The sequence below is a fragment of the Sparus aurata genome, chromosome 4 (assembly GCF_900880675.1).
Source record: "Sparus aurata chromosome 4, fSpaAur1.1, whole genome shotgun sequence".
Taxonomy (NCBI): domain Eukaryota; kingdom Metazoa; phylum Chordata; class Actinopteri; order Spariformes; family Sparidae; genus Sparus; species Sparus aurata.
This window is the reverse complement of record NC_044190.1, coordinates 31464441-31477742: the sequence shown is the minus strand read 5'-3', so window position 1 is coordinate 31477742 and position 13302 is coordinate 31464441. Positions and strand designations below refer to the sequence as shown.

The 13302-nt window shown below is 42.2% G+C and overlaps 1 protein-coding gene across 2 annotated transcripts in view; it reads right to left on the bottom strand.

The window, feature by feature from the left end:
* The window catches only part of mdga1 (MAM domain containing glycosylphosphatidylinositol anchor 1), a 188518-nt gene that overhangs the window by 62790 nt on the left and 112426 nt on the right, over positions 1-13302 (bottom strand). For both annotated transcript variants that reach the window (XM_030414726.1, XM_030414727.1), the window contains exon 6: positions 12157-12289. In XM_030414726.1, the coding sequence (XP_030270586.1) occupies positions 12157-12289 (133 nt within the window). The remainder of the gene's footprint in view (positions 1-12156; positions 12290-13302) is intronic.

Sequence of the window (13302 nt, the reverse complement as noted above, 5' to 3'; positions counted from 1 at the left end):
TAAATACATCTTTATCAGCTTTGACCTCCCAAATGCACAGAACCAGTTATGGATATTTGAAAAGAGGGTGTTACGGCTGTCCAATGGAGGACCACCACTGCATAAATCCCAGGACACATAAGCGAGACCCTTTCTGCTATGATTGACCTAACAGGGAGAGTACAGGATGACTCAAAACGCAACTGCAGAGGGGCAAAAAAAAAAAAATCCTCTTGCCAGACAGAGATCGATCGCACCCCAATACGAAAAAAGGGCAGAGCAGTGGAAGCAAGGGGCACACACACACACACGTGTGCGCGCGTGCACACACACACACACACACACACACACACACACACACACACACTATCTAGTAAAAGACACAGGAGAGGGGAAAAGAGCCAAAAGACAAAAAAAGGATATCAATCATCTAAGAGGAGGGTTGGAGAGAGGGAGGAAAGAGGAATATCTACAGTGACAGATACCATCATGTGAACACACACACACACACACACACACACACACTGATAAGTGCATGGGTGTGTACTGTCTGTAAAACTACTGAACAGGGTGTTAATGAGATGCTGTGATTATTTTCAGCTTTCTCACACTGCCTTCTTAAGCAGACAGGCCTACAGCTTTTTGGTTTGACTCTCAAACCATCACCAAGAGCAGACGGAGTCGACGACAAGAAACAACTGCTAATAAGTACAAATATTTGTATCAACAGTATCTGTTAGTCCTGATTGAGTGCTTCTGTAATCAGCAGATAGAAAGACAGTTGAAAGCTCAGTTCATGAAAACAGGCATGTGATAATGGAGAACTTGAAGCCATTTTCAGAAACGCTGATGGGTTTGCAAATGATTTGCTCTCTATGGTCTTCTTATTCTCAGAAAGGAACATTCAGTACATGTGTGTACTATTAAAGATATACAACTCACACTTACCTTTAAAGCTCAAGGGTAAAAAAGAGCATATCAGCAGTCATTTTCAGATAAGTGCTGAAAAGCCTATGTATGTATGCACAGCAATAAACCACAATCAGAATCCGTACAGGTTTTCTTGATATTCAACAGAGAGTGATGGTAACATTGGTCTATGTTTGCTGGATTTGTAAGTGGGCTTGGATTTTTGTTGCTAACGTGTTAGCATTAGCAGGTTTTAAAGAGGACAGCAAGTTATTCTGCTCCCTGTAGGACAAAAATCACATAGAATTTTGAAAATGCAAATGCAAACCATTAGTTTACCATTAATTGCTTCTTATTGTTGTTTGATCATCTACCGTAAATCAGCTGAAGGCTTTTGAAATAAACACACCTGATTTACTGTCGGTGTTTGTGTTTAACTAAATGACTAGCTACAGATTAAAACTACTTCTGGCAGTCGGCGATCGGGAATTGTGCTTTTTGTCAGACCATTAAATGGTGGTTTGTCTAATTCCATCAAACTGAACCTTGGCTTTCACCTCAACTCAACCTTAAAAACCTCTCCACGCCTCTCCAGGATTGTGATGCACCCTACATCTTAATGACGGTGAAAGCCCTGTTTCACAATGCTTCCTAGTTCCATGTAAAAGCGAACACTTTCAAGGCATTCGACATTATCCCCATCGCGTCGTTGGCAATCCTATCTGCAACATCTTGTAATAGGTTTTTGCATATCTTGCCACAGGGTGTAAATGGGGGTGACATGAGGGTAACATAGAGAGAAATGAGCTTGTGACCAAAATGTCACCCGGTTAAATCCCTCGAGTGGCTACGAAAATCTATTTTAGTGGAGTAATATGAAAAGGTCTTCCCCCCCTCCCTCATCAGCTACAGTAGAGAAACACCCCAGGGCAAAACAGTCAAGGCCCGGTTCTCTGCTCATGACTGACGAGTTACTTATCTGTGATTGTACTGTGGAGCTGTAAGAAGTATTTGGGCAAATTATAGTTGCAAAAAAAGAAGTAAAACAAGATCATTGTATTCCGTTCAGTCAACCTGCCACTTAAATTATTCATATATGGCTTGTATATGCTTGTTTTTCACTGCTGCCGCGAGACCTCGTGCAGGAAGTGATAGCATACGGAGGTCTTAATGACATTACTTTGTTAATAAAATGGTTCCAGGTCATTTTGGAGATAAGAAAAACAATCACCTTATTGCACCTTCTTCTCCCAATTATTATTTATATCAATTTATTTTTCACATATACTCTTTGTTTAAAGAGCGTATCTTGTCTGGCACGAGAACTAAAGAAGACGCACCATTCACACACACACTCACACACACACACACACACGATATTAGGAGCTAGCGCTACAGCTACTTTATTTGCACAGTTTGAATTCGTTCCAATTCAATGGATGAAGGAAGATGAAAGAGGATTAGATTCCCTGATAGGTTTAGACGCTTGTAGAAAAATAAACAAATCCAACCTGAGAGTCAGAACTTAATGAGACTACAGCAGCCTGAGTAAAGAAGTGTTTGCAGCACTTCTATGTCAGTTTGTTAGTCTAGCGTTTACCATTCCTTAAAATGTGTGCAGAAGTGAGTCTTGATCATTTGTTGGCTGTTGTAAGCTCCAGTGCGGGCGTACGATAGCCAATCATCGAGGCGTCGACCAAACACAGGCCATTCCGGGATCTCCGGGTTTGACAATAATGGTGTTTTGTTGTGAAAAGAGATACCATTTAGGTTCCCTTGAGCATGGCATATAAACCAGGTAAGACTACTGTGTGCTCACCGTACCTATCTCAGATTATTATTATAATTTTTTTTTTTAATCTGTTATGCCGTGTGTTATTTAAGCTTAGTAAGGAGTTTATAGTATTTCATGTTGATCTTTAAAAGAAGCTCTTTGTTTGCCCGAAAACATTTTTCCCTCTGAGAATGCATCGATGAGGTTTTTAAATATTAATATTTTGGGCTTTTTAAAAAGGAGTATACTCCAGACGGGCGGTTTTTTAAATGGGCCCCTTGAGAACAAGAAGGAGGAGAATCCAGGCTTTTATCGACCTGAGAGAGTTAATCCTCAGTGAGAGAGCGACCCCACAGAGTACAGGAAGCAATTCATTCCTCTAATAGACTTTATGCAGTACATCCTCTCATCTAATCTCTTTTTTAGATTGCAATCACCGTAATGAAAGAGGTGCACGGAGGCTCAACAAACTGGTTTACAGATGCGTGTTTCCGCTCATACGAGACCGTGCGCGCGCCCGTGCACGCGCTCAGACAGGCCTGTACTCTCTTAAATGGGCGACGAAAAATACGCATGCAGAAACACACACTAATGGGGGATCTCTTTAGTCAACCTCGCTGGTGACGGCTCTCGGGCTGACATGAAATTTCACTGGTGTAACAACTGCAATCAGCACACAAATAGCACTGTCCACTCCCATTGTATCAAATCACAGCGCGAGGAAAGTAAAGCCCCGTGGACCCGAAGAGCTTCCTAAGTGTTGTTGAACAAGGTCCATGGAAACTGTTCTGCTGCGTTGCGTGTCTGTCTGTTATATACACGTGAAGCAAAGTATCAGTTCAGCTGGGGATACATTGTGGCAAGGCCCTGAATGGGATCATAATTTGCTATACTGCCTTTTTTTTAAACTTTGCCTGATTTTTCTGTCGCCAGGCACGTGAGTATGGGATTGTGGAGTTTCAAAGTGGTCCCATGGAAGTTCCCTTGTCGACCCACTTCTGGCGCACAGTGGCACTCTGCACGCCGTGGTCAGATTACGTAAAATAATGTATAAAAAAAAGAGATCCCACATGTTTAAAGAGCCTTTTTATTTGACAAACAATAAAACAGGCTAAATTAAAAAGAAGGAGTGGCCCCAATTGAACCTACTTTAGTGAAACAAGTGTAAAAAAAAACAGCAAAACAAATGAAACTTGTGATCCTAAGAACCCAAAAGAAGCCAAAGTAGACAGGACAGAAAGTCTGGGTAGAAAAAAATAAAATAAAATAAGAAAGAACACTATATGTGAAGCAAGTGGGGGGAGGAACTGAGGATTTGAGAATTATAGCTTCAATTTCCTGGGGATGCGTGGGTGACGGTAACGGTGGGATCAGCCAGCGCTCTTCCCAAAGTAATGGGATTTATGTGCAGCACAGCGGTTTACAACCAGGTAACAAATGCCTCTCTCCTCCACGCTCACACTCTCGCTCTCTCCCCACTCCCACTTCCCCACTTTTCTCTCTGTCAGTTTGTCACCTCTGTATCTCTAATATCTGTGTCTTTACCTCTCCTTGTCTCTGTCTCCGTGCCTGGCTCTCATTCTTCCTGCAATCCTGCGCTCACTGATTTCCCTCCATCGCTCGCTTCCTCTCTCACTTCCACACACTGCGTTTACGTGTTTTCAGGTTTGCAGGACTGAATTCAAATATGAGGTAAAGGCAGTAGGGGGTTTACTGGGAGGAAATCAGCTGGAAATAAAAGCTATAAAGGTTTAGCTTGAGGTGTGTCGTGACAGCTGCTGCGTGTTTGTGTTTCGCACCCTGGAAGAGCGGTTGTCACCGCCACGTCAGTCGGGTGAGGCAGCAGGTCGGCCTCGGGGTTCGGAGACAGAACGGCAGCCGAAAAGTTGGCGCGGTTGTGAGGAAATGTTTGAGGTATGATTTGCAAAAATGAAGGATTGGGTGTTATTACCTCCACGCACGGAGACACATGACCCCGAAGCAAGTTGCAAAGTATTTGAGGCGTGCTGCATTGTGGCCAAACCAAAACTTTGTGTTTTATTCATTCAGGAAAGATATGCAATTTATGATCAATGGAAAAAAAAAGTTGAGGACCTATGAATTTCAATCACATCATGAAAAAAAAACAAAAAAAAAACAACAATAAAGAAACAGAGACTTAGAAAGATGGCAGGTGAAAATGCCTACTGCGACAAAGACAGAAGGATTTGAAGGACACGCAGGAAACACTTCTTCACTGCTGTTTACATGCTTTAACACCGAGCCATCTGCATAATTGTGTGTATGTACATAGCAGATGTGTGCCTGTGTGTACGCACTTACTGTCCGCTTGTTTATGTGGATGCATCATTTGCGCGTATCAGCTTTCTTTAATGGGCACACAAGCAATGAGCTGGAAACATACACCGACGCAGGATGAAAGCTGCTGCTTGATCTGTTCCGGCGTGACTGGGACATTAAACACCATGTAAACTTGTCGGTGTGAAGATGTTTTTATATCCAAAATAATAGTTAATACGTGTTTAAAGATGCAGATTGTGATCTAAAGGCTGCTCATTTACGTCTAAAAGCACAATAAGTCTCTATCATTTGTAAAGTGCAGCTCATGGCTGTAAACTGTGTTTTTAAAAGGTACCCTGAAGTTGTGCTTGAGAATAAAGTCAAAATACTACTAAAAAGTCAAATTCACTCATACAAACAGTATGCTTGAAAAAATCTTTTTCTAGCATTCATTGTACTTTAATATCAAAAGTACATGTAAAAGTAAATTATACATATACTTAAATGTATAAACCATGCTGTTTATGGGATCCTATATACAGCATTTTTCTGATTATCAGAAATTATTATTCATTTATTGTTTTAATCCTATTGCAGATAAAAAAAAAAAAAGAAAAACATTAAAAATGCACAGCCTTGACAGAAGCATTCAATCTGCAAGTAATAACTAAAGTTATGTAGTGGAGTAAAATGTACAAAATTCGCCTCCAAAGTGTTGTGGGAGTATAAAGCCGCAAAAAATATAAATAGTCAAGTACTAGTACTACTAAATGTACTTACATCCCATCACTGGGTATAACTATGTGCACCGCTGACTTGAGGCCGCATGCTTACTTGTTCACTTAAAGCAATATGTTCCCGAACTGAAAAGGTCACCGTCAGAGGGCACGGAGCTGAAATTGCGAGCTTCTTAAAGCCCCTTCGAGTGACTTCACAAAAAATGATCAAAGCGGCCTTACGAGCAGATTGATTCTCGCCAGCGGTGTGGCCGTACATCCCCACCCTGATCCCCCGGACCGGACTGGATCTGACAGCGGTGGAGAAAATGTCAGGAGGAAGTTTAGGAACTGAACAGTGTAATATTTCATGTAAACCCGCAGCCATAAAGCCCCAGACGCACATGATCTGTTGGTAAAACATCTTAAACATTATAACAGACAAAGGAACGACCGCTTCGAATAGATCACAGGGTTTTTTTTGTTTTTGTTTTTTTTCTGATGATTCATCTTTCTCATTTTTCCATTATTTTTCCTGATTATCTCCCTCTGCCTCTCTTTGTCCCTCATGAGCACTCTCAGTCGTGGGTTACAGCCTTACATAAAACTGACTGACTGCACAGATGCAGTACAATCTCCCACCGCAGAGGTTTTACAGTGCTGGGGGTTATTGCAGATTGGCCATTGATCCTCAACTTTTCAGGGGGGAATTTGGACGCACTGGGCCCCTGCCACGTATCGATCTCATCATATATATTACGCACTTGTACCACTGTCATATCACTGGGAAGGTATTGTAGTAAGAGTTACAGTAATCAATAAAAGACTGAATCAACCACCCGTCGTTCAGATTTACTGGCTGACTCAGTTCTCTCGAAGGTTATAAACAGCTTCAGATCGCGGCGCCTGTGTATTTTTCTTTTCTTTCGGCATACCTGCGGACGGAATTATTCAGGAATGGATTTTATTTTTTCAGCATTGTTGTTTTTTTTTTTTCTTTCTTTCGTGGAACAGCATTTTGTCAACAGACACCTGAGATCTAAAATCTTCGGCGTTTCCAAATTAGCACCTATCTCGACACGTAGAGCGGCATAATGAAGCGTTTCACACAATTTCATCACAGACGTGGCACTTAAACTGTCAGGAGGTCTCTGATGTATGTGAAATGTAAATTGTCACCTAAACCTGACAATTACTGACAATGTGATAGTTAGAAAAGAAAGTCCATTTCACATTTCTACTCCTTGGTCTTCCTCTGATGTGGACGTGCTCTTTTTTTTTTCTTTTTTTTTTCACCCCTGCGCTATTTTACCACGGTGGCTGGACCTGTTCACTTGTCCGCACACGCGGCTGTTTTAATATTTTATTATAAAACCTCTGCAGCAGCCTACTACTGACCAATCGGGAGGGATGAAGAGGCCTCAGAGACGCCGATGACTTAAGTTGAAGTAGTTTATACAAACTTGATCAAGGAGGAACAACATAACAACACATCGGTGTAATGGCAAGTCATTCCTCCTGAACCTTCTTCAGTTTTTACATCTACAGCACAGAAAGCGTTCAGAAGATAAATGGTCATCTGTTAACAACAAGGAGGGCAGAAGTTACTGCATGAGCTTCTCACCTCTGGACAAGTGAGGAATACAAAGAAAATGTGAAGCGGGGAGCAAGTCCGATCGAAGGCCAGTTTACACAAACTATCAGCTTTGCTTTGGTTTGGTTTGTCGGGCATCTGTAGACATAACTACAGCAGCTTTGAATCGCTAGCTTGCAGAGACCACGAGATATAAACTCATAGCAGACATCACTTATGCCCTTATCCAGACCTGAGCGTTTATACGCTGTACGTGTGACCTCGACATCCTCTTGTATAAAGACAGAAAATCCAGGGAGAGTCATATCTTTCTCCCACAACTACTAGAAAAAAGATTTTGGGTCAGATGGATAATGAACCTTACGCTTTAAGTTTAAAGCTTCAAATAAAATGACTAAATTGCTGTTTGCCTTCTTGTCTTCTTTCTGTCCGTTCCGCAGTAAACAAGCATCATGTTAGAACAGTAACAGGCCGCCGCGGTTACGCTGGAAGTCAATCTTGCAATCTCCTGTTTTCCTCCGTCCCTCCACGCATCCAGGCCTCGTTCCATTAATCCCCCCCTCCTCCGCCCCTGTGCGCCACCGCTTTAAATAACATGACAAGCTCCGGAGCATTGCCTCCATGTCCTTTTTATGAGAGGCAGGGGAAGAGGATTTGGCCACCGCCGGCAGTTACTGGAGGGGCAGAAGCCCCGTACTCAAATCCCAGGTTGAGATTATGATATGAAAAATCAATCCCCCCTTGTTCCGGCGCTGTGAATCGGCGGCCATGACGTAACCCAGCTGGATGAATCTAATCTAAGCAGTGACTGACGGCACAAGGGCAAAAGAGAGCGTGGAATAACAAAATACACTCATTAGATAAATATTATTGAGGATGAAATTTTTGAAAAAGAAACGACTCACTGTTTATGTTCCTCCTTTACAATCTCTCTATCTCTGTCTGCGTCCATCTGTCTCTTTCTCCTCCTCCCTCCGCTCTCTGTGTGTCTACTTCGCTCCCTCTGTTCTCCATCTCTTTCTTTTCCCCGTCTGTCGCTCTGGTTATTTTGGAGATCTGAGTCCAGAGATGTGATTTTTTCTCTGATAGCATCTGCATGTTTACACTTGTCTGAAAAGCAGTGTTATTTGGACCAATATTACTTTAGTCCCACATTGCCTCTTTATCATTTTTCTAATAATCGCTTATGAGATTTTACAGGGGAATACTAGCATTGGGAAAAAAAGAACATTTTCAAAGGGAGCAGTTCACTTTTAGAATGTATTCATTTTAGACTCATCAGCAACAGTTCTGTTCAATTTTCTGCTGACCCCATTTCGGTTGTTGCGGTGTGGGATGGAGTTGGGTGTATGGTTTGATGGCATGATGGCATCCAAAAAAACTTGGAAGGTGATTGGACGAACCATCTGTCTCTAGCTGTCCATCAGAGGCTTACTTCAACAAATCAGACCAAAGAGTAGGAGAATGACAGAAAACATCTTTTCCATCCAGAAAAGCCTTCAGTGCCATTCTTTGCTCTTCCCGCCAACTTCTTTGCGGGCCACCTAGCAGTCGCTTCTGGCCACCGCCACATCTAAAGAACGGTTGTGGCTGCCTGTATTTCCTCAGAGAACGCCGAGAAAGCCAGGCAAGATTCCATACCTGTGCTCTTGCAAATCCAGCTGCCTCGCAAGGAAAAACATATCAATAATATTATTTGGACTGTTATCAATGTTATGTATTGGCTGTGTTTGGTCAGGTCGAGGCACCAAAAAAACTGTAAAAATATAACTACGTTTACTCACCTAAACTTTTTATATTATTTGATTTCATACAGTTAAACTTCATACATGACATTGCTTAAAATCACAAACCATCTTGGCTTTCGCATCTGACTTTTTTTCTTCTACAAACTGCTGCACAGGAGAACGGGCTGGAACAGATAACGTAGCCTTTTTCTCCATTTTAGTGGCATAATGTGACGTTTGGGGCAGTGGCTGTATGGCTGTTAGCGCAGCTGGTAACCTGGCTCTTATTTCTAAGAGATGTGTGTAAAAAAAAAAAAAAAGAAATCCCACATAGACAACCAGACACTAAGCAGTGTGTATTCTGTCACTCTGTGAGGCTGTGTGGTCCAGACAGATTGGCTGTTCTGGCAAGTCTCTCAGTCCGTATGCCAGCACCAAGTGCACTCTTATTGTTATCATGGCTGTGGTAGTGTGTGTGTGTGTGTGTGTGGTTGTGTGGTTGCGTGTGTGTATGCGTGTGTGTGTGTGTGTGTGTGTGTGTGTTTGTGTGTGTTGACAGAGGTGTGTGGATACAATCGATCTCAGGCACAGGAGTCCGAGAGCGAAGGGCAGGAAGACAGAGGGGATGAGAGTGAAGAGCAGCCATCACTACGGCCTGAGCATTACAGCCTGTTTGTTCTCCTTTTTTATCCTCTTTCTTTTTCTTTGGAACAAGCCATTATAATATGTTGTTTTGAAGGCTGATAACTTAAAAATGAGCACAGGGGATAATGTAATTTTACCCTTACACGGTAAGATAAACATACAAAAGCTATCCTAGCCTTTCCCCGCATGTACTCAGCAGCTTTGTTTCGTTTTCCGTTTGCTCTCTCTGTTAAAAGCATTTCTCTCATCATAATCCATCACTTATCATCTCTGTTATAATTTATAGCACATCTGTGAGCCAGGAAACATTCACCTGAAGCCGATTCATTAGCGTCACTCTGTTGTCTGGAGTATTTCGGCCCGCTGTGCCCGTCTCTCATTTTTCTGTCTGATTCCACTCTCAGTCTTTCATTTCCTCCTCTATCTATATCTGTCTGCGGACACATCTTTCTCCGCTCAGTCTCTCACAGAAGTGTGAAACTCTGTTTCAACTCCTCTTAACTTCATCACAGAGTTCGGTCTTTGAGGGTGTTTTTTTTTTTTTTTTTTTATCTTCCCCACCTTCAGCTCACTTTAGAAGACTCCCGGGGAACTTTATGTCTTATCTGAAAGAGGCCTTATTGCTCAATTGATAACCTCTCCTTCAGTGTAAAGTCTGTAAATACAAAGTTAAAGTAAAAAGTCATGGACACTTCATTAAACACGTAGAGCAAAACTTTTCTCTCTTTCCCCTTCAGTGCGAGACTGAGATGTCCTACAGACCAAACATGAATGCAGTTAAAAAGATATTCATTAACATATGATCTTTTTAAAAGAAATAATAGGCCGAGCTTTAAATGTTTGCTCTTCCTGAACTGTGATGTCACAGGAGTATGAACCCACCTCTTCGCTGTATTTGATTTTCTTTACCTATTGTCCATGTAAATACGTGTTTGTGCCTCTTGAGAGTAATTGTCACTCCCTAAATTAGTATATTGTACTGTCAAAGGTTATGTGTAGGATTATTTCTCGGGAGGAGTCACTGCCATCGCCCGATATCTGATATGTCAATATTTTTTTAACTCATTTGACTGATTGTTGGTTGACTTTTTCGTAAACGCTTAATGCTGCCTGTGCATCATTAAAGGGGGCAATTTGTTTCATGTTAGCAGAATAGGTTTACGTGCTTCAATGCTCAAAGAAACACATTAGTTTCCTTATGGTCTCCAGTGCAGCTGTGCTAAATCAATTCTTATGTGCCAAACTAGCAAATGTGTGACATGGTGATGTAGTGTGATGTCACAAAGTCACAGAATTAAAGGCGGGGCTACTGACGAGGCATTTCAGGAGCAGTGTTTTCAGTGGGAGAGAGGAGCTTCTGTTTACTTAACTTACAAGAGCTTTTACGGACACAAAAACCTATATAAGATACTGAAGGACAGGAAAAGAAAGAAATGTTCACTTCAAGCTGAATGTTTAAACCTTAAGATAACATGACAGGCCAATATCATCATTCATCCCTACATGAGAGCATACATCCTCTCATGTAACTCTTGACAAGAAAGCATCCCACCTCCAAAATGTTTAGCCATAATGATTTAAGTGAATATCGTATTTCATTTTCACAACCAGTTTGAAGATTTAAAGAGTCTATGTTGGGGAAAAGAGGCATTTTTTTTCCGCATAGAACCTCCTCTCAGTAAAAGCAATCATTGCAACTTTGATCCAAATGAATATGTTAACACCACTGAGAGGAATTAAATATGGTTTCAAAATCACATAAAATGCTATTTAGCGTGCATTCAGGCTGGCTGGCGTGTAGAAGAGAGGAGAGCAGGAGAGAGAATAAAGACAACGGAACAGGAATAAAATATCCTCTGCACCAGCACGAGGCTTTTCCCTTGTGGTGTATCAGTCTATCAGGGTTGTCAACTGCAACGATGTTGTCCTAAGTAACAGAGTTGCCAGGGCGATGGTGTGCAGACGGACAGACGGGGTGTAGACCGAATTGAAGATAACAGAGAGTGTGACAACTGAATTACAGCTGACGGCCCTGACATGAGATCGCAGCAATAGAAAAAAACAAAAAAAACAAGACAGACAGACAATGGGAGGCAGGCGAGGAGACGAGAGGCTGAGAGGAAAATCTGAGTGGCAAAGTCAAAGGGCAGAGGAAAAACCCATCTGAAGAGAGGAAAGAGACAAGGAAAGATTACAGGATGTGAGAAAATGAGATGATGAAAGGAGAATGCCTACTCCCTGCTCAGGTAAAAAAAAAAAAAGAAAAAAAAAAGAAAAGAGACACTTTAACAATGAGAGAAAGAGACAGAGAGCAAGAGACTCCTGAGCAGAGACACAACGAGCACGCAGAGGAAAAGTCAGCCGAGACGGGAGAATCAAAGACGGAGCAAGAGGCAAAGCAAGAAATTGATAGCGAAGGACAAAGGAAAGCTTGGCTGTGTGAAGGCACGCCAAAGCTTTTTTAAGCAGTTGTGCGTTTTTTTTGTTTTGTTTTTGTTGTTGTTGTTGAAATGAAACAATCAAAAAACTCACTTGTGGCATTCGTGAGCCTGAAGGTGAACGACTTGTCTTCGATGTTGCACACGTTGCGGACGGAGACCTGGCAGGTGTAATCTGCAAAGTCCTTGGGTCGAAGGTTTTTCAGCTTCAGCACCTTGGTCTCGCCCTGGATGGGACAAAACGCACACGACAACATCATGCTAAAAGATTTAAGAAACATTTTACCACAGAATCGCTTATGTGGTTATTATGAAAGACACATAAACATCAATCTAATAATTGATCAAAAAGCAGCAATGTTATGCGTTCCGCAACGCAACGCATAACATTACATCAATGAGAGCGCTCCGAGCTTTTTTTATTCTAGTCCGTTTCTAAACTGGGTTGTAATCTTGCGTAAAAGTCACTTCAATTTTTGATGAGCCGCAGCAGTGTGGTAAACAGGGTCAGAAAACACACACACACACACACACACACACACACACAAACGCATACTGTGTTTGTAGGTCTGACATGCCCTGATTATCAACCGAAGCGTCTCCAATCATATAAAGTAACACGAGTGATGAATTTCAAACGGCTTTCACATGAGACCATTACCAGAATGAAACTGATCTGATTGACAGACTCAAAGAAGGAAAATCCCTCCTCCCCTCTCCCCGGAACCATTCCTGAAACAATGTCTCCTGCTGCTCCAGCAGCTGCCTCTAACGTTGGCATGTCCAAACTCTCTCTCTCAAACACACAGAGACAGTTCACACATCTCTTTCAACCTCACTCGTGTTTGTTTGGATCAAGACGTTGCGTGTGATACTGTATAAGTGTCTGTCTGCTGCAGTAGGTGAGGGGCAAAAGGCGTCGGAAGGCAGCCGTGGGAAGAGCTCCGCCGGCCGGCTAATTGAGCTCAAGGGGCTGCGCTTTGTGGCTGACTGATGCTTTGATAAGTGGAGAAAAATGGAGCAGTTGCGTCGGCGCAACAGGCGCTCAGGCTTGGCGATCGGGCCTAGAGACTGTTTTTGTTATTTGGCTAACTTACTGGCTAATGCTGTTAAACTGATCAAATAACAGATGGACGGACTGGACAGTCAGTACACCATAAATCTATCTAGTGTCTGGTCTCCAGCCATGTTTGGTGAGATACTTTGGACAGAAAGTCACGACATCTCAAGAGCTCCAGCC